Here is a 19,205-nt window from a genome sequence, read left to right on the forward strand (position 1 = left end):
GATAGGTGCCTTGACATACAGTGGGGAAACAATTCCCGACCAGCCCCGCATATGGCTAAGTCGCTCCTGCCTGCTCTCACTTTGTTGTGCTAAGGGCCGCTGTGGGGGTTGTGTCACCGAGTTTCTCAACGGGAAAGCGCAGTCAAGATCCAGACCACGGGAAGGAGTAGGTACCAGAATCCTCAATCACGATGTAAAGAGAAGAGGACAGTTTAGACCTGACGACCTGGAATTCCCCCCCAAGGTTTCTATAATCCATCTACCACTGCAGTAAAAGGAAAAGTCCCCATCAGATAGCCCCAACCCCTCACAAAATCGCCTTGACGCTCTCCACAAAATCAACAACAGTCTTCTCCCAAGGAATATACCCCTCCCCCGTAACCCTCACCACCTTGCTTCCATCGTAGACCCTCTCCTTCGGATACCCATACCCCTTCTCATACCCCTGCCCCGGCTCCCCCTTCTCAATCACCCCCTCCCTCTCAGGATACCTCTCCCTCAAGATATCCGCCACCGCCTGAGCGGGAACATGATACCCACTCAACAAAAACCTCTCCCCATCCACCTTTTCCGGGTTCTCCGCCCCAAACAAAATTACCCTCGCCACATCCCTCACATCCACATACGAGGGAAACGCCCCTGGCAACCCCGACTTAGCCAGCTCAATGCCAGAGTAAACATCACTGATCAGCTTTGTCGTCCCGTGAATCTTGTCCCTTGTCTCCGGCACAACAACGGGTGGGCCAGCGACATAGACGGGGTTGACAGCCGCGATTTTGAAGGCAGGTTTGTGCTCATCTCTAAACTTCCAAAGGGCCTTTTCAGCGGCGGTCTTGCTGGCAAAGTAGAGGATATACCCTGGAACTTCGTTGCCCAACTCCCGGACAAGCCTCTCTGAGGACTCATTCCAGTTTGACTCGTCGTAGTGGGCGTTGGGGGACTCGGTGTCGATGATGGCAGCGACCGAACTCATGAGGGTGAAGGATTTGACGGTGGGTTCGGTGAGGGCTGACTCGAGGACTCTCTGAGTTCCCTCGACGGCGGCCTTGAGGACGGGTCCGGGGGCGGTGGAGGTGAGGAAGATGGGAGAGGCGAGGTGGGCGACGGTGGTGACGCCTTTGATGGCTTGGTCGAATGCTCCGGGGATGGTGATGTCGGGGACTTCGACGATCTCGAGGTTGGCAACTAGTTCGGCTGGGATGGCGGAGAGGAGGGGCTTGGTGGAGTGGAGGGAGCGGGCCGTGCCGCGGACACGGTAGCCGGCTTGGAGAAAGGTGAGGGCGGTGCGGGCGGCGATGAAGCCGTTTATGCCGGTGATGAGGGCGAGGCCTTTGGACATGGTGGTCTTGTTGGCGGGAATAGATGGACAGTTGGTTGATGATAACGATGTGGGCAGGATCATGGATATGAGCCTTGTTGTGCCTCAAGATAAATTGACTCTGAAAGTAGAAGATTCTCAATATTCAAGTCGCGGTCTCTGGTCTGAAAGATCCACAGTCCGCTTTGGCCAGGCGAGAAAATTAGTTTGTTGGGGCAAGATGCTATTAATACCTAAGGTGGTCCCCATTGAAGGATTCTAGTGTCCAAAGGAAGTTCCAAATCGTCAAGCATTTCAAAGCAATGTCCTTGACAAATCTCATGGTTCGGCACTCGAACGCACCTCCCTTCCGAATGAATCCCGGCTGAGAGTTCATCGTGCCAAGTAGCCCTGAGGTGGTGAGGCTCGTTCCGGGATATGCAGGCCGGGATTCGCTGCCCGTCGGTGTTGGGTGCAGTGATTAGTGAACAAAGAACCGGAGGAGCTGTTGAGTAATCCTGCAGCTCTTAATAAGCAACCGCATTCTCCGCCATTATGCCTCGGGTGATAGTGGGGCTCTTGGTACCTTACCACCATTGGATTGTAGAATGCATTGATTTATTATGGTAGATGAGGATGTACTTAGAATTTGTCTACCTTAGTCTGCGAGAACTGCAAAGTGATGACTCGTCTTCATGCATTAACCACTTCGCTGCCGAAATTCAAAGCTAACCAACTGGCTCTGACATCACATACACCATTTCTGCCCACCAGGTTTCCAAAGCCAAGTTGAAATTCACCCATCATCCGCCGCCCAACCCCATATATCCCTCAACCAAGGTTTCCAAAACCCCTCCACGCTCTCTTCAAACCTCCGCCCATCCCACGTCCCATTCAACAGCCCCTAGGTTCCTCATCCTGCTGCCTCCCCTCCCGGATCCAATACCTCCCCGCCAAGCTCCACATCGCCCAGCTGACCCCATACCTCTTTGTAAAACTCCTTCAAACAACCCAACAGCACGTCGCTCATCAACCCCTCATCCTGCCTTCTCCCAAACTCACTCAAAATAACAGGCGTCAACCTCTGCGCCGGCGCGCACCGCTCCTCCTCCACGCCCGCCGTCATCAAACTCCTTTTACTTGTCAGCGCAGACAAATCCTGCCGGTACTGCATTCCCCCCAAAAATCAACAAATTCTCATTCGCAGCGTGAATTACCCCAGCAGCAGCAGCAGTCATTTTCCCACGAAATTAACCCAGTTGTAACCTGAACCCCCCCTAGCCATCCCCCCACGACTCCCGCAGTTCATTCCGCAAAGACACGCTAACGATAATAGTGTGACCCCCCCGCCCATCGGGCTACGTAACCCAGCGCCTGCGTCCAGTTCTCAATATCAAAGTGCTCGTCCCCAAACCAGGCATTCCCGTCGGTCTGGGAGCAGCACCACCCCGCCTTTGAGACGTGCGCGTCGGGGTGGATGTACAGATTCTTTCGGGCGGCGACGCGGATAATGTCAGACCAGATCTTGAACAGTGTCGTGTTACGCGTCCAGATGGGATTATGGAGGAGAATCTGGGAGGTGATGAGGGCGCCGTTATCTGGGCCGAGGGCAGAGATGAGAGTCTGGGGGAAGGGGGTGTCGGTTTGGTTGTTGAGGTAGAAGAGGTCGATTATTTCGATTGCGTAGGGCCTGTGGCACCGTGACACAATTAGTGATGGGAAGAATGCCAATGGGTCGGGGGAGAGGAGGGGGGGAAAAACAACATTCGAATAAAGTTGAAGCCTGCGGAGGCGATGCGGTCGAGGATGGAATCGGCAGAGGCGTGTTCCAGGCCTTCGGGGATCATGGTCTCTCGGCTGAGGGGCCAGTTGACGCCCGCCCATGTGATTACTTCGCCTCCGAAGTTGACGATATCGCGACCTCGGGTGGAAAAGGGGCCGCAGGGCCAAGTAGAGGAGATGTTTTGCTGACGAGGGAGGACCGTGTCGAGAGGATTGTCGCTCGCGGTAACGGTTATTGCGGCGAAGGCCAGGATCCAGAATAGAAGGTACGCCATGGTGTAGAATAGATGCATTGCTATGCCTATCGGCATAGGATGAGTAGTCCCTGGTCAACAATTGGAGGTCAAGTCATGTTAACATTCCCGTCAATACCAATGCCTCCTCTCGACCGCTCCTAGGCTGTCTGTAACCCCCTCCTTTCTTGTAATAATGTTGGGCAACCTATCCTGCATCTTGCCAGTAGAACTAAATCCTGTATAGTAATGTTAGCCTCGGCATGAGTTGTTGTGCAAAGTTGCAATTTGTGGGGATGAATAGAATTACCCGAGTGGTCATCCTTTGCATCCATGTTCGGCATTGGTGTCACTCCCAGCCTGGGATACATAGGAGTCTGTCGCTGGCTACTCCGTCCTTCAAGGACGTACGTCTATGTACTGCCGTTACTAGGTCTGACGTTGCAGTGGCCTATGAGCATGGTAGAACCACTGTAAGCACTACATACCCGACAACCGCGTTGGGGGCTCCGTTGAGATTTATCGACAGAACCGATGTTAAGCGGTCCAATATAATAAACATTCATCCAGTAACCTCAGCAATGGTCTCCCGCTCAGCTATTCAACACCATGTCAGCCATCCCGGACCGAAAAGCTCATAGATCTGCTCAGCACCAGTTCCGAGATCCGAATGCGAGGTCGCATTTGGATGATCCACCTGGATGACCTTGCCAAGTCCAACGGCTCCAAACCAACCAACACCCCTGAATGTTGCAATTTCCCATGCAAAGGTCCATTAAAAAAGAACTTACAAAAACAGTTGCCACACCCATCGCGTATCACAGCCTCCACGTTCCCTTTCCACCAGCAGGCAGCCATCGTGCATTTCACTCCTTTACTTCCTACATCTGCACTTTGCCTCTCACGATCCAAAATACCGTGGCCCAACGCCAAAAGAAAACATAACAAAATGTTCACCTACACGCTCGTCTCAGCCCTCATCGGCGGCGCATCCCTCGCCCTCGCCTCCCCAGCTCCCGTCATAACCCCAGCACCAGTCTACGAGCGCCAGAGCGAAAGCGCTCTCGAACTCAAGTGCCAGGCCCATTATGAGTCCATGATGGCAAGAGCCCCCGATCTCCCACGTGAACACCCAATCATCCAATGGATGAACCAGCCCGAGAACCTCAAGCTATTCACCGACTACACCGACATCAAAGCAATGTGCGCCGTCAGATGGGGCAAAAGCACTCTGGAACCGCCCTCTTCTCTCGCGTCCCAGTGGTCCAGCTACATGTCCGAGGCTCAAATGTTTGCCATCTCCATGAAGGCCCCTGCGCACGAGCTGTCCGCCATGGGCTGCCCTTCCGTCATCGCCGCCGCTGGAGGACTGCTGGCCATCACTGAGGAGGTCTCGTGCAGCAGAGCGTACAAGGCGTACATGGATGCCGTGCCGTACCTTACCGCTACTGATGGTGACGATTTCGCTACCACCGGCCCGACTCGGACAAACGTTCTTGCGCCTTCAACCACGGCGCCCGGGTCAAGTGAGGAGACAGATGTCAGCGGGAATGACAGCGAGGATGAGGGCGCTGATGGGAACGGAAATGGTGGTAGTGAGGAGGGGAGCACCGAGACGACCAGCACATCCACCGCTGGTGGCCCAAGGGAGACTGGACATGTGGCTGTTGCTGCCGCCGCCGCTCTCGCCGTTGTCGGTGCCATGGCTGCGCTGTAAAGAGGATTGGCGATAACACCGGGTAGCTAAATGATAATGTGTATCAAGTTCAACGTCAGCATTCCAAGCCGCAAACCAAACCCGTTGCAGACCTATGATCGGGATCGACTCCCGAATGCGAGTGCCCCCGACCTACCAGAATCATCGCCAAGCCAGAACCAATAACACCTTCCCAATGCTTCTTAAGCCCGAGTGTGCACCGCCACCATCGATGACATCTTTAGTGAGCTCCCCTCTCACATATCTAACATCCACATCTGACGCCAGCTCTCTCCAAGCTTTATGAGGCTTCAACAAGCCCACCCAAGACGAACTGCGTACACGGGCAGGAAGAACTCCCTTAGCACACGTGATACCTTTACAGTTTGCTGTGGCTGGCCGCGAACCACGAAGTTTGTGGAGGCTCATTAGTGGATTCCAACCTCAAGATAGATAGGCGTTATTGGCTTTTCCCACAGATCAATTCCTCGAGTATAAGAACGTCTATTTCGTTGTATTCCTTTTTCCCATTTTCTTTCTTCTGCATCAGCAAAGCTCAAACAAACCTGGATCACACCAAAGACACCCCAAAGCAACAGAAAACATGCTCGCCTACACGCTCGTCTCCGCCTTCGCCGGCGCATCCCTCGTCCTCGCCAACCCGGCCCAGGCCCCGGCCCAGGCCCCGGCCCAAGCCCCAGCCATCACCGCGGCACCCATCTTCAACCGCCGCCAGAGCGAGAGCGCTCTCAAGTTGGAATGCCACGCTCAGCTTGCCTCCATACATGCGCGAAAGCCAGAGCCCAGCGATAAACTTGAGGACTGGATGGCTACCGCGAACGAAGCCAAAAACGGCAACAGCTTGGGCGACGTACTCAACATCTGCTACGCCATTTATGGCAAAGAGATGCCGGATCCCCCTTCGTCTCTTCAGTCCGAGTGGTCCACCTATCGCTCGGCCCAGGCCAGTTACGCCAGTTCCATCGGGCCTGCTGTATCCAGCCTCAAGGCCAAATGCCCCAAAGACATGGCTTTTGACTTCTTGTTCGTTGCTATGAGCGACATGGACTCGTGCCACACGGCATTTGCTGCCATGTCGCTCCCCGATTCCGAGCTCCTCACCACCTCCCCAAGCCCATCCCGCACCGTCATTGTCGCGCCCATTACCACCATCGGCCCAAGCGAGGAGGCAGGTGCCGGCGGGAAGGATACCGAGTCGAAGGAGGGAAGCGCCCAGTCTACCGACACGTCTACTGCTGCTGGTGCCAGAGAGACAGGATACGTCGCTGTCGCTGTCGCTGTCGCTGCCGCTGCCGCCGTTGCCGCTATTGCCGGTGGCATGGTTGTGGTATAAAAAAGGGGATTGAACTTGGGTGGTGGATGACGTTGAAGACAGCCATTAACCAAATACATGCTACAAAATAATGCATGATTTGACGACAGACCGCGACCCGACGTTGATGCCGCCTTTCAACTGCCGAGCAAGATGAATGTTCGAAACTCGAATATCAAAGCCAGGCTTACAAAAATTCAAGCAGGGTGGGCAATAAGCCTTAGTCGGGTCAAGCTTGGGGTCTGACTTGGGTTGACTTAGTCCGGCTTGCCGTTTTTTTTTACCTACACCTATCCTATACCAAGAGAATATACGGTAGCGTGTGACTTGCCCCACAAAACAACAGGCCAATATGTCAGCGATCAGCAGCCACATACGCAATATCGAAATCCACCGAATCCGAAGTCACTTTGCTACCAATTTCTATGGCAGGGGTACCTCTCAATTCTCAAGGTAATGCGAACCCTCTCTCGCAACACCACGGCCATCGACCACACCCACCACCACCACCACCACGATGGAAATTAACGCTCTTATCAACCACAACGATATTCACACGTCACCCACAGCCGAGCGCTTCTACCGGCTTCAATTGGCAAGTGTGACGGCGTCACCATATATATACCACTGGAGCGAGCCAAGCCTGCAAGTTTGGCTCACTTATAGCTTTTGATAGCAATCACAGTGGGTATGGTGCAGTGGTCCGGCCTGCCGTGACAGCAAGGCAACAACGGCCACACTGGCACTTGAACGCTCACAGGGCCCCAGAGCTCCCGCGTGAGCAAAATGTAGCCATATATAACCCTAACCCTCTTCAATTCTCACTGACTAACTGACTGGCCACAGATTCGAATACGTGCCTTGCGCGAAGACGCCTATATGTCCTACGCGGCTATACGCGAGGCCACTGGCGCGTCGGATAAACAGATTCAATATGCTCTCACTACACCGTTGACCCCGCGAACAAACCGTCGTAGCCGGAAGCCCTCGCGGTTTACCGACGAAGAGAAGGACCGTATTACTCGCCCTCTCAATGACGACCCTATCGCACGCAAGCTTAATTGGCTAGATTTAAAGCTGTATTTGAAAGGATCTAAACACTGGAAGGATACGGCCTTCACCACAGCCATGAGAGCAGCCGGCTTTAGTCGTCAGGTCCCACCGCGGAGGATCAAGCTCACCGTCTGTGACGAACCCCTGTACAGAACCTCTGAAAGGGATACGGGTTGAAGGTAACTTCTGACAATTGGTTCGGTGCAGCTAAACAGTGCACAACAAGATGTCTCAATGTAAACACAAGATACCGTGAATACAATCTGAATTGCATACTGCGGAACTGTCTAACTACACCAGCCAGTTCCTCCGTATATATAGACCTAATGCCAAGCCTGGATCATTCTGTTTCTCCCCGGATCATGACCGACTCTTAAGGATCATGAGTGATTCCTGGGAATCGCTCATGATTCCTTCATGTCCCGGATGATCCACCTCTTATTGGTCTATCCTCCTTTCTCTTGATTGGCTGCCGTGCCACCTCTTTCCTATTGGTTGTTCTTTTTGGGTGTCCACATCATATTCGTGACACCGTCTAATACCGGGCCGAACGACTGGCCTTTGTCCGTGAGCAATTGGCACTTCGGCCTCGCCCGGAAGACTGAGAGCACGTGGCCTTTAGTGACGAGGCCTGGGCTACTAATGACCCGATGTAAAAAAGGTGGCTTACTTTACACGATTTGAAGATATCAAGGCCTGGGCTACTATACGGCAAAAGCCTTACGGTTGGATGTTTTGGGGTATAACATGTGGATGTGAAAAGGCTGCCCCTTTTGTGTGGGAAAAAGAATATGGTGGGATTAATATCGAGAAGTATTAGATGTATATTTTCCCTATGATCTACGGTTTTATTATGGAGAAAAAGGTATAGGGTACTTCTGTGGTTTTTAACAGGATGATGCCTCTCCTCACTCTTCTATGGCAACCAGGGCTTACATCAGAAGGCTAGGTATTGAACTATGACTTGGCCGGCAAAAAGCCCTGATTCAAACCCTACTGAAAATGTGTGGTTTTGGATGAAAGATTAGATCGAATTGCGGTATAATATCTAAAGCCTTAGCCCCAGTGTTACGCCCCAAGCGTAATACCCCTGTACAGGAACCACTGGGTGGTACCTGTCAGACAGAAAAGGGTTCTGGTCAATCAAGCTGAATAGGAGCTCATGGAAGCTGAAACTGACGTAACCAGTTCAGCTGGACATGGTACCATTGCCACCAATGCTGTCACCTTGCATAGATATAATTGAGGTTCTCTGGCTTTGAAGGCACACTGAGCAAGGTACAAAGATACTTCAGAAATATATGTAGATAGCTTGACATAAATAGGGGGGAGCGCCGGGCGCTCCCCGTGTCGAGGAATCTGATTCCTCATGCAAGCAATTCAAGTTCATTTGTCTAGAATCGACTCTCAGTAGCTCTTTGTTAGAACAACCTGTTGTTGACAGTGAACCCGTGTCTGAGACGCTTGTCACAACCTTCGATCATCCTGTCATATTCACCTCTGGCGTACTGCCTTGCAGTCTGTATCCATTTCTGGTGCAGGTTGTAACACCCAGGGCCTTACGTAGGGCAAAATTCTAGAAACCTGGGAGGCAGTGCCTTCTGAATGGATTCGTTCACTTGTTTACAGTATGCCCCGGAGGCTTCAAAGGGTGATTGAGGCAAATGGGGCACTCATTCGCAGTTAGTATAGGTACTTGAAATTGTATGGGAAATTCGCCTGTTTGGTAGTGAAATGGTGAGAAAACACACAAATACAACCAAGACACCACAAATATACCCTCAACAGGTCCCTGAATGAATACACCTGCGTGACAGTGGCTCGCAGGCCACATAATAAGCACCGGAATGGCCTGATCAGAGGGCCAGAATTGCCTGCACGCATGCAAGGCTCAAATTCGAAAGAAACAAAAGTCGATGTCCTGTCTAAAATAGAATGTCCGAAGCAGACCGCTTATATACATGACCCCTGAACCCCCAAATCCTCCGAGAGCCCCACTTCCTTACTCAAACCCTCAGGCCTGTGAGCCGCACCCCAAACCAGTAGTACTGTGACTTTGAAAAGAATAGATTAAATGTCTGTGTTATTTTCCCTGTCAGGTTAGTAAGTACCACGCTACCATTTAAAAGCTTGGGACAGGTGTAGAAAGCCACAACTTAGCTTACTTGTAAGCCGAACTTGATAAACCGCTAAGCCCCCGGCCGGAGCCCGGAAGGGTGTTTTTCCGACCAATCTTCCGGCCCGGTCAGGGACCCCCGGTCTTCCGGGACACCCTCCCGGCCAGAATCCCGGCCTTGGCAGCTTGGTCAAGCCCTCAAGCCAAGCCGGTGGGAGGGCTTGACTTGGCTTGGTCAAAAATAGGCTTTACTTGACTTACTTATTTGACTTGGCTTGCATGTCAAGTGAGTAATTACTTGGCTTATTGCCCACCCTGTATTCAAGACTAATGATGGACGTAGTGGATGTTCTAGCTGGCAAAACAGGCTCTGGTAGCCAAGATCTGGTGCCAGTCGCCGAACGGCAACGTGAAGAACTTGACAGTGACGAAAAGGATATTCCTGTTGTGTAGTCAGTTTCCCCGCCCACTAAAAGCACAGAGGAACAGTCCAGACCTCGAAGACTTCAAACTGGTAAAGTTGCCGCGCCACCATGGCATCACCGTGAAGTTGGACATATGCGGACCGCAAGTCCTCGGAAGCAGGTGACCGGAGAGGTATCAAGATTGCCGTGAACGTGACCGTAGCCTCTTTTCCGTCCGACGATAGACGTCGGTGGGCGGGCGCGTTTGCCAGGTCACGGACAAGAGAATCAAAGCTGCTTCGTGTTCTGTCTAGCTCAAATTCTGGCCATGGCTTTAATTGGAGATCGAGCACTACCAGAAGGCTGTGGTCGCTGATGGGTGAAACATGATTCAGGAGCTCGCTAGTGGTACAAACCACCCTAGGGTCCCAATTCTGCCTGCTACTGCTTTATGTTTTAGTCGGCTACTTAATCGATGGTTTTGTCGGGCGGGTATGGAGTATATGTGATGGGGGTTTGGGCAAGTAGGTGACTGTATGTCGGCTGGGATATAGTTGGGCCACGGCATGAGAATTTGAAAGCGGAGGTTGGTATGGCTCAGGGACGCTGTAGAAGGCTGATGAATGATGTCTGTCTTAGGTAGCAGAGGATGGGGTTTAAGACGATAAGAAGCTGCAATGCTCGGCCATTAGGAATCGGGCCGGTTTTAGTAGTCCTTTGGGAGGCTTCCTGAGAAGAAGTTTGTGTAGACTTTAGACGATTGGAGCGGGAGCGGGAGCCAGATCGAATAGAGACCGCCGAAGATGGATGCCAAGGTTCGAGCCATTGAACCGACATACTGTCATGGTCGGTTTCAGTGAGGGCACTCAACTCTTCCAAGTATCTCTGTAACACAAAGTCAGTTGGACTCAGGCAGTCAGCTGGAAGCCGGGCCTATAGCTTCGCTATCTCCTCCAGAATGAGAGCAGTGTCTTCCCTGATGGCCGATGTGTCTTGGCGAATTTCTCTTGTCTCAATCATCGACTCTCTAGCGAGGTGCCTTGACTCGGTAAGCATGTATCAGTAGGGCTTGAACATGGTTATGCATACAGTGCTAGCATGTCGAGGCCTAAATCAAGTGCAGATTTGTGGGCTTCGATGCTCCTCCGTAGCTTTGACATGTCGTCTTGACTCGACAACGTCCACGAGACACTCCTGCCACGAGTATTAGATTTGTACTTTTCCAGACAGTCTTCGATATCTCCAACGACATGTTGACAGTTGGCAACGATGCCGCAGATGTGCCAGGTGAGGGCCTCGGGAAACTCGATATTCTCGTTTTCGTCGTCTTCAATAAGAAGCGCGAGGACAAGTTTCGATGAGCTGAGTTCTCGAGATATGGCGTCCAGATCGGTCCGTGCTTGTTGAACCTGTTTGACAAAAGAGTATAAGGTCTTGGAGACATTGACAATTGTTGTGATCAAGGCGAGGCCGCCTCCGCCAATGGCAAGGGGGTCCATCGTTGCATGAGTAGAAAGGCCATCTCGACGGGGAGTTAATTGAGAGAGGTGTCGTGAGATGGCGGGGTCTGGCGAGCCCTCATCGTCAATAGTCTTGTTGCACGCAGCAATGGGAAGGTAGACGCGCGCCGTGGCGTTGAGTTGAACCAGATGCATAAATATGGTAGACGTGCCAGTAGATGATCCAATCTAATGGCTGGACCAGAAAAGAAGTTGGTCGCGCGATGTGACTGTTGTGTATGTGATAGTGGGCTGGCAGAAGTTGGCCGGGAACACTAACAGCGGGTCTTTTGTCATTGCATCATCGCTCACCTCGGTCGAGATGCCCCGCAATCGGCATCGTTGCCCAGGGCTGCTTGGCGCAGCAGGGACAGCCGCCAAAACTTTGGTGACTAACAAACACCTGCCGCATCTCTGGAGCAAACCATCGCAACCCCGTTCAGGTCCTCGAAATGTCATCAGCACCGGCCAAAGACAATAGCAACCACCCGGCGGTCAAGGGACCAAGTGCCCTTCGGTCCATCATTGCCGGCTCAACTGCGGGCGCTGTCGAGATTGGTATGTGATCTCTTCCGATGAAGTCAACTGCCGCTAACCCGGGCTTCCTTGTCTCCAGCCATTACCTACCCAGCCGAGTGTATGTGAAACCCCCTACGACGACCGATTGATATCCTCGACGAGGCTCTAACACAATGCGACAGTCGCAAAGACCAGGACACAGCTCAACCGCAGGTTAGCAGAGGGCAAGAAGCTGCCATGGCCGCCTTTCGGTGCTCAGTGGTATGCCGGGTGCACCACGCTGATTATCGGCAACTCGGCTAAGGCGGGCATTCGTGTGTTCTACCTTGAGGAAGATTGAGGGGTGAAATAGGGCGCTGACAGATTGGGCGCATAGGATTCGTTGCCTTTGACCAGTACAAGAAGATGCTGGCTGACGCCGACGGCAATGTCTCCGGTCCTCGGACCGTGATTGCGGGTTTCGGCGCCGGTGTGACCGAGTCTCTGCTCGCTGTCACACCGACAGAAAGTATCAAGACCACCCTGTGGGTTTTCTGTCCTGTGCCATATTCCTACTACCCGTGCTAACCCCAATCCCCAGCATCGATGACCGCAAGTCCGCCAAACCTCGCCTCCGCGGGTTCCTCCACGCCGTTCCAATCATTGCCCGCGAACGTGGTATCCGCGGTTTCTTCCAGGGTTTCGTGCCCACCACCGCCCGTCAAGCGGCGAATAGTGCTACTCGCTTCGGTTCCTACACTGCTTTGAAGCAGCTCGCCGAGAGCTACACAGCGCCGGGAGAGAAGCTCGGCGGTGTGGCTACCTTCGCCATGGGTGGTATCGCAGGGTTGATCACCGTTTATGTGACCCAGCCTCTTGATACCATCAAGACGCGTATGCAAAGTATCGAGGCCAAGCAGCTCTACGGCAACTCGTTCCGGTGCGCGAGCATCATCTTCAAGCAAGAGGGCGTGTTGACTTTCTGGAGCGGCGCGCTGCCACGATTGGCGAGGTTGATTATGAGCGGGGGTATTGTGTTTACCATGTACGAAAAGAGCATGGACCTGTTTAACAAGCTAGACCCAGAGGGCAGGTATCTATAAACAAGGGGTTGGGGAGGTTGTGTCTTTACAGGGCGTTCTGGATGGTTGTCTTGCTCTTTCTTATACCCCATTATGCATGGGTAGACAAAAAGGTGGGGGGTGTATGTACATTGGAATACAAAATATGGGATTATGACCGTGTATCCCTTTTCTTTCCCCCAGACTCCAAACGCCGCATCATGCAGAAATATCATATGGTACAGTCATGTACATGGATGGCCGTTACTATCGAGGCATCATTCCAGGCGGAACATACCCTGGACCCTCTTGGCTACCCTCTGGAAATAAGAACGTGTGGGTGCCTCATTGAGCTCTTTCAGGATGTCGCTGTAGTAGTTGGGGTTGAACTTGGGTTTGAGGAAGGATTCCGGAACACGATACTGAGAGCGTTCCTGGGTCAGCAACGAAGATTGCCCTGTAGGTAGCGTCGGTCTGAACCCACCTTGTTCTTGTAACGATTCTCGGTGAGGGAGAAGAGCGCATTGGTTTGCCTGAGGTCTGCCTGCTCTTGGCTCAATCCCTTGATCAGGGTTGGCGCAAGAGGACCTTTGGTGAGCCGCTTGGCAAGGACATCTTGAAGCTGGCAGTCGGGACGGAGGGGATCTTTTGGCCAGCGCTGCAGGGCAGTCTGGAATAACCTGGCTGTGCTCTGGAGGGAGGTTAGTCTCTGTTGGAGATGATTTTGAATTAAAAAGGGCTACCAGAAGCAGCTACATACGTGCTTGGGAACAGCAGACATGTTGACGACGGTCTCGGAGCTGGGATGCGGCCTTCAAAAATGTCGACGTCAATCTGGGGAATTTCTCCAGCTTCAAGCTGCCACCAGCCACAGGACCCCAGATTCTGGGTGCGCGTAAGCCACAGTCCAATCTGCCAAGTAGGCATCGCCCATGTTAAGGGGTGTGGCACCAAGGCCGGAAAAGGGAACAAGTGGAGTCAGGAGGCAGCCGCTTGGCACCACGCAACGCACTCTTGGTCAGCCGGGCTGGGCGCTATTCTACAGCACTGTCGCACTGCTGCACCCTCTCCAACCAACCTGATTCCTCATCAAATCAACGACTCCCTGACGGAGCCACGCGCGCTCTTTTCTTTGCTTCTCTCTCTCTGCCTACCGTTTTCCCTTCAAACCTTGTTCGCCTTTTGTGTTCAAACCACTTCCTTACCTCGCCGTTTCCACACGTCTTTTTCCACTACCGACCTTTTACCTCCGATCGACGAACCCTTCCAACTTTCTGCGACACTCGTTCTGTTTCCTAGCACATCTCTGACATCAAAGAGGGGGGCGATCCCATCACCTCTCAACAAAGATTAACCACAACCACATCGACTTACGACGCCCACCATGACGAGTCGGTACGAGCGGGTATGTTTGTTTCCAACGGTGGATGTTGCTGATGTCTCTGGCAACATGGAGGACTAACCTTTTGCACAGGTGAACACCCGCGACGAAGAAGATCACCACACACCTATCTCCAATGCGCCAAGGCCGACATATCCTATCCCAAACTCGCCACCACCATCTTTTCACTCGAGAGCATCGTCGATAATCGGCAGAGACAACGGGAACCGCCAGAACCAGGATCTTGACGACGCATTTGGAAGCGAGGATGAGGATGCCTGGGATGATGAGCCGGATGATCGGCAGAGGCTGGTGCGCGACAATACAACACCAAGTGCGAGCGACGCAGCCTCGATAACACCAGCGACGACGGCGACGACGGCACAGACGAGTGCACAGGCTTCGCAACCGTCGAGGCCAGTTGGGCAGGCACCGACAACGACGAGGGTGTACGGCGGCGGAATCCAGTCGGATGGTGTCTTTTCGAACTTGGCGGCCAAGCCAGAGAGGGGAGAACCAGAGAAGGAAGAACTTCCACCTGTATGTTCCCGGTGGCTACGCGAGGATGATGGTAGACAGTGGTACTGACCTTGAGACAGTCCTACGAACAGGCAGCAGCTGATTCTGCGCCCCCTTACTGGGAAACGACAGTCCTCGCCCCAGGGCTGGGCGGCTTTGACGACGTGTTTATAGACGGAATGCCGGTCGGTTCGATCTTCAGCTTCTTGTGGAACGGATTCATCTCGATGACCCTTCTCGTCGGTTTCCTGCTCTGCTACCTTCTACACACCACTCACGCAGCCAAAAACGGAGCGAAGGCCGGCTTGGGCATCCAACTCATTCAGTATGGCTTCATGATGCAGAGCGCACCACCATCTGGAGGCAGGTATGATGATGACCCGACTGCTGACAGCGGATTCATCAACCCTGTGGACCCGAACGCGCATGACTTTGACCCCGATAATGTGCAAGATCAGAACGGCGGTGGTGTAGACGATTTTACAGGCGCCGATTGGGTGTCGTACCTCATGATGATTATCGGTTGGTTTGTTCTCATTCGGGCTGTCAGCGACTACCTAAAGGCGAGGAGACATGAGCAGCTTGTGCTTCAAAGCCCTGACCGGGGTCTTGGTATTCCTGTTATTGCCACGGGCGAGCGTCCCGACACCGTTGTGTAGTCTTTTTTTTTCCTTGTTTTATACCACTCATCATTACTGCCTCTCGGTTTCGTTTGTAATATCTGCATTCTCAAGCTGGCATTATGGGCATTTTATTGACCCCAGCACAACAAGAACACGGCGCTTGCATTTCAGTGACTTTGTACGGCGCCGGGTTTAGCTACAGACAGATTCGACAGTGAAACATTTCTAAATATACCGAGTACATGTTATGCTCAAGATGTTGTTTACACTCGTGACGAGCCCCCTCCTGCATTCCAGCCGCGGGACTGAGCGGCGGGATGTCGAGGGCGGGGTGAATGCGGGGCTGCTCATCACCACCGTGGTTGGATGTATTACCATTACATCACATGTCGTCAACTGACCATCAGCTTTGTTGTGTTTGCGTGAGATTTCTGCAGCCAACAGTATCGTTTGTTTTTTTTCATTTCCGTTTCTCTCATCTCCATAAATATTTCTAGGATTTCCTAGAACAGTCCGCCTCATCATCAACCACGCTCTCAAATCCAACCTGTGAGTGCCATCCGCTGACCAACATCATCACCCACTCCTAACATCTTTTTGCAGAATCAAACTCCACAACTTCAAAAAGCTCAGCTGCCGTGGCCATCCTACGCAAAGCCCTCCTCACGTCCCGCCTCGCGCTCCTCTCCTCCCTCCCGCCCTTTGGGTCAGCACTCTTGATCTACGAGTACCAATCCCGTCACCCGCCGCACTTCCAACCCTACTCGTCTTTCACGCCCACCAAATTCGACACCATGGCCTGGCGCAGCTCGGGCACCTCCAACAGCGAGCTGGTCGAGAACCTCTGGCGCAACGAGATGATCACCCACCCCGAGGTGAAATCCGCTTTTTTAAAAGTCGACCGCGCGCATTATGCTCCCAGGTCCCCATATGAAGACTGTCCTCAGCCTATAGGGCACCACGCCACTATTTCAGCGCCGCACATGCACGCCTCTGCGGTGGAGCACTTGCTGCCGTTTATAATGCCGGGCGAGGAGAGGCCGGCGCCGAGGGTGTTGGATATAGGGAGCGGATCGGGGTATTTGACTCATGTGCTTGCCGAGCTGGTGGGGGAGAGGGGGAGGGTGGTGGGGGTGGAGCATATTGAGCCGTTGAAGGAGCTGGGGGAGAGGAATATGAAGAAGTCGAGGGAGGGGAGGGAGTTGATTGAGGGTGGGAGGGTTAGGTTTAGGGTTGGGGATGGGAGGAAGGGGTGGAGGGATGAGGAGGAAGAGGGGGGGAAGAGTTGGGATGCGATTCATGTGGGGGCGGCGGCGGTGAAGGTGCATGAGGAGTTGCTGGAGCAGTTGGCTAGTCCGGGGAGGATGTTTATTCCTGTGGATGATGAGGATGATCCGAAGGGGTGGGGACAGCATATTTGGTGTGTGGATAAGGATGAGAAGGGGGAAGTGAAAAAGAGGAAGTTGTTTGGGGTTAGGTATGTGCCTTTGACGGATGCACCGAAAGCTTGAGAGGTGACGTAAATTAGGAGATGCTTCGTTCAATAGCTTGAAGGTGTTTAGCAGTTCGGTTCACTCTTCACGCATCTTTGTGCTGAAGTTCAAAGTAGGTATGATATGCCCTACTAGAATATGTGTCACCGGATGGATTTCAGGCAAGTTAAAGGAAGTGATGGGTCGTATATTGTCACAATCAGAAGTGTAAATCAAGGCACGGTTTAAGTGCTTCTTTCTATGTTTTGATTTTTTAATGCCCTGTGTGAGGTTTCATATGTCTTGCAACAGAGCTATCAACTGGTCAAGGCAAGACTGACAACTCCACTAGGTTGTCTCTAAGTCTAGACTTAGTTGTCCAAAACATGAACTCTGGTGCAGGACAGCTTCGACAATGTATCATCAATTGGGGTATCGGATAGAAAGAATGTTTACCCACATCCGCCAATGTTGTCGTGGCAAAAGGGGAAAAATCGATGGCACTACCAGTCATCCTCCTCCAACTTGAACATCGGGAGCGGATTTGTTTGTGAACGAGACATAGGCGTGGGCTCGTCTTCCAGGTCTGGCTTGATCCTGATTGAACTCAGGGCCACGGGCTCATCGTCTGGGTCGGGCTTGATTCTGGGTGAACGTATGACCGGGGATTGGTCCTCTTCATCCTCGGGGTCTAGCTTGATCCTGACTGAATTCAGTGCCAGCGGTTCGTCCTCTGGATATGGCTCGAGTCTGGCTGAAGCCATGGTCAGTGGTTTGACCCTCGCTGATCGCATGATCATGGGCTCATCCTCCGAGTCCAGCTCGATCACATCTTGCCCATCTCCATTCCACTGAACAGACCGACCAGCCGCCACTCCCTCCTCCACCTTCGCCCTCTTATTCCCCCCACTCCCCATCTCCTCTTTAACCTTCCTCTTCCTCTCCTTCTTCACCGTAGCTTTCACAACCGGCTTCTCCTCCCTATTCACCCTGTTATTCCCCCTCCCCTTCTTTTGCGCCCCTCCCCCTCCCCCAAACGGCAGCATCACCTGTCTCCTCTGCACAGTAACCGCCCACTCCAACTCCCTCCTCCGCCTCCCCCTCCCCCTCCGACTCCAAAACTCCTCATGCTCCTCCAAACACTGCATCTCCGTCTCCTGTTCCATAACCTTCCCCCTCCCCCTCTGTCCCCCCAACGCCATCCACCTCTCCCACCCAGCCACAAACCTCACCATCTCCCCATAGAACCTCACTCTCTTCACAGTCAACCGTCCCACCCTCCTCTCCTCCCTTCCCTCCCAAGCCCTCCCCCACCGCTCCACAAATTCCGCCCACCTAGGCAACTGCACCCACTCCTCCTTTTGTCTACCCCCCATAAGCAGATAAACCTGTTGACATCGACTGTGGTCCAAACTCCCGGGGCAATCCGTCAAGATGGTCAACCTGTTCGCGTTGGTAATTCGCTGCATAAACGGTATGTCGAACGGGGCTCGATAGGCAATAATCTCATCTGCTGTGAGGGTAGGATTACCGTAGCGGTAGCGTGCGAGCCGGAGGAGCAAGAGCTGTGAGTGTTTGGCGTAGACGCGCCAGGCTTGGGGGCAGGCCCGGAGGAAGTTGGAGAGGGTTGCTGCTGAGGGGATGGCTTCTAGGATATGAAGGAGGAGTTCTGGGGCGAGGGTGGAGAGGGTTGGGGTTGGGGTTGTTGTTGGCGAGGGAGAAGAGGGTGGGGGTGTCATTTCGGCGGCTTGTTCGGTTGTGGTCATGATTCTTGGTCGCTGAAAGAAATGGTAAAAGATTGTTTGTATCGACCGCAGTTCTTGGGGATATGCTGCGCAGGTGTTTGTGTTGATGGGCGGTGATGTGAAAGAGACGAGGTTGACTGTGGAACCTTGCAGCAAAAAGTTTTTCAGGGTTCAAAAACCGCCAAATGCGATTGCTGCAACAGTTCCAAAAGAGGGATTATAAAAGAACGAACGGGAACTGGAAGTCAAGGGGAATTTAAACCGATTTTTGGTTCTGTTTAAAACTTTTTTCTGTGCCTGGATTTGAGTTTATTTCACACGAGACCGCGCCACCCACAACCCTCCACCGCCGCAAAACACAAAATCTGGTGGGCGACATTTCGCAACAAACCTAGATAACAATCACCACATCGAAGCAAAAGAGACGTGTACTTTGCAAAAACACTGGCGGCATATCTCTCAGCAATATAAAAAAATGCCCAAACTCAGGGAA

General features: G+C 52.8%; 9 protein-coding genes across 9 annotated transcripts; 6 read left to right on the forward strand and 3 right to left on the reverse strand.

The window, feature by feature from the left end:
- Nucleotides 1–307: 307 nt before the first annotated feature.
- QC762_506420 (uncharacterized protein) lies at nucleotides 308–1,402 on the reverse strand (the record flags this gene model as incomplete). The annotated part of the gene is made up of 1 exon (XM_062891067.1): nucleotides 308–1,402. The coding sequence occupies one exon, from the start codon at nucleotides 1,400–1,402 to the stop codon at nucleotides 308–310; it is 1,095 nt and encodes a 364-aa protein (XP_062742467.1).
- Nucleotides 1,403–4,000: 2,598 nt separating this feature from the next.
- Nucleotides 4,001–5,029, forward strand: QC762_506407 (uncharacterized protein; the record flags this gene model as incomplete). Its single annotated transcript, XM_062891066.1, has 1 exon — nucleotides 4,001–5,029. The coding sequence occupies one exon, from the start codon at nucleotides 4,001–4,003 to the stop codon at nucleotides 5,027–5,029; it is 1,029 nt and encodes a 342-aa protein (XP_062742468.1).
- A 583-nt stretch (nucleotides 5,030–5,612) lies between these two features.
- On the forward strand, nucleotides 5,613–6,362 carry QC762_506405 (uncharacterized protein; the record flags this gene model as incomplete). Its single annotated transcript, XM_062891065.1, is given in 2 exon segments — nucleotides 5,613–5,678; nucleotides 5,691–6,362. The coding sequence occupies 2 exon segments, from the start codon at nucleotides 5,613–5,615 to the stop codon at nucleotides 6,360–6,362; spliced, it is 738 nt and encodes a 245-aa protein (XP_062742469.1).
- Nucleotides 6,363–6,858: 496 nt separating this feature from the next.
- QC762_607965 (uncharacterized protein) lies at nucleotides 6,859–7,571 on the forward strand (the record flags this gene model as incomplete). Its single annotated transcript, XM_062892476.1, has 3 exons — nucleotides 6,859–6,940; nucleotides 7,065–7,129; nucleotides 7,188–7,571. The coding sequence occupies 3 exons, from the start codon at nucleotides 6,859–6,861 to the stop codon at nucleotides 7,569–7,571; spliced, it is 531 nt and encodes a 176-aa protein (XP_062742470.1).
- Nucleotides 7,572–11,620: 4,049 nt separating this feature from the next.
- Nucleotides 11,621–13,396, forward strand: QC762_506400 (uncharacterized protein). The gene is made up of 5 exons (XM_062891064.1): nucleotides 11,621–11,971; nucleotides 12,030–12,050; nucleotides 12,115–12,246; nucleotides 12,309–12,456; nucleotides 12,513–13,396. Exons 1-5 carry the CDS (start codon nucleotides 11,866–11,868, stop codon nucleotides 13,012–13,014), a joined length of 909 nt encoding a protein of 302 aa, XP_062742471.1. The 5' UTR covers nucleotides 11,621–11,865; the 3' UTR covers nucleotides 13,015–13,396.
- QC762_506390 (uncharacterized protein) lies at nucleotides 13,064–13,934 on the reverse strand. Its single transcript, XM_062891063.1, has 3 exons — nucleotides 13,733–13,934; nucleotides 13,457–13,663; nucleotides 13,064–13,394 (listed from the first exon to the last, which is right to left on the reverse strand). Exons 1-3 carry the CDS (start codon nucleotides 13,751–13,753, stop codon nucleotides 13,251–13,253), a joined length of 372 nt encoding a protein of 123 aa, XP_062742472.1. The 5' UTR covers nucleotides 13,754–13,934; the 3' UTR covers nucleotides 13,064–13,250.
- Nucleotides 13,935–13,954: 20 nt separating this feature from the next.
- Nucleotides 13,955–15,531, forward strand: QC762_506380 (uncharacterized protein; the record flags this gene model as incomplete). The annotated part of the gene is made up of 3 exons (XM_062891062.1): nucleotides 13,955–14,377; nucleotides 14,447–14,893; nucleotides 14,953–15,531. Exons 1-3 carry the CDS (start codon nucleotides 14,357–14,359, stop codon nucleotides 15,529–15,531), a joined length of 1,047 nt encoding a protein of 348 aa, XP_062742473.1. The 5' UTR covers nucleotides 13,955–14,356.
- Nucleotides 15,532–16,289: 758 nt separating this feature from the next.
- Nucleotides 16,290–17,006, forward strand: QC762_506370 (uncharacterized protein; the record flags this gene model as incomplete). Its single annotated transcript, XM_062891061.1, has 1 exon — nucleotides 16,290–17,006. One exon carries the CDS (start codon nucleotides 16,290–16,292, stop codon nucleotides 17,004–17,006), a length of 717 nt encoding a protein of 238 aa, XP_062742474.1.
- A 464-nt stretch (nucleotides 17,007–17,470) lies between these two features.
- On the reverse strand, nucleotides 17,471–18,733 carry QC762_506365 (uncharacterized protein; the record flags this gene model as incomplete). Its single annotated transcript, XM_062891060.1, has 1 exon — nucleotides 17,471–18,733. One exon carries the CDS (start codon nucleotides 18,731–18,733, stop codon nucleotides 17,471–17,473), a length of 1,263 nt encoding a protein of 420 aa, XP_062742475.1.
- Nucleotides 18,734–19,205: the final 472 nt, after the last annotated feature.

The sequence above is a fragment of the Podospora pseudocomata genome, chromosome 5 (genome assembly GCF_035222375.1).
Source record: "Podospora pseudocomata strain CBS 415.72m chromosome 5, whole genome shotgun sequence".
NCBI classification, from domain to species: domain Eukaryota; kingdom Fungi; phylum Ascomycota; class Sordariomycetes; order Sordariales; family Podosporaceae; genus Podospora; species Podospora pseudocomata.

Coding starts and splice junctions, on each gene's coding strand:
- QC762_506400 (XM_062891064.1), top strand. CDS start 11,866: ATGTCATCAGCACCGGCCAAAGACAATAGCAACCACCCGGCGGTCAAG. Junction 11,972..12,029: donor TGCGGGCGCTGTCGAGATTG/GTATGTGATCTC, acceptor CCTTGTCTCCAG/CCATTACCTACCCAGCCGAG. Junction 12,051..12,114: donor CATTACCTACCCAGCCGAGT/GTATGTGAAACC, acceptor ACAATGCGACAG/TCGCAAAGACCAGGACACAG.
- QC762_506390 (XM_062891063.1), bottom strand. CDS start 13,753: ATGTCTGCTGTTCCCAAGCAC. Junction 13,664..13,732: donor TGTCTGCTGTTCCCAAGCAC/GTATGTAGCTGC, acceptor ACCTCCCTCCAG/AGCACAGCCAGGTTATTCCA. Junction 13,395..13,456: donor AGAATCGTTACAAGAACAAG/GTGGGTTCAGAC, acceptor GAACGCTCTCAG/TATCGTGTTCCGGAATCCTT.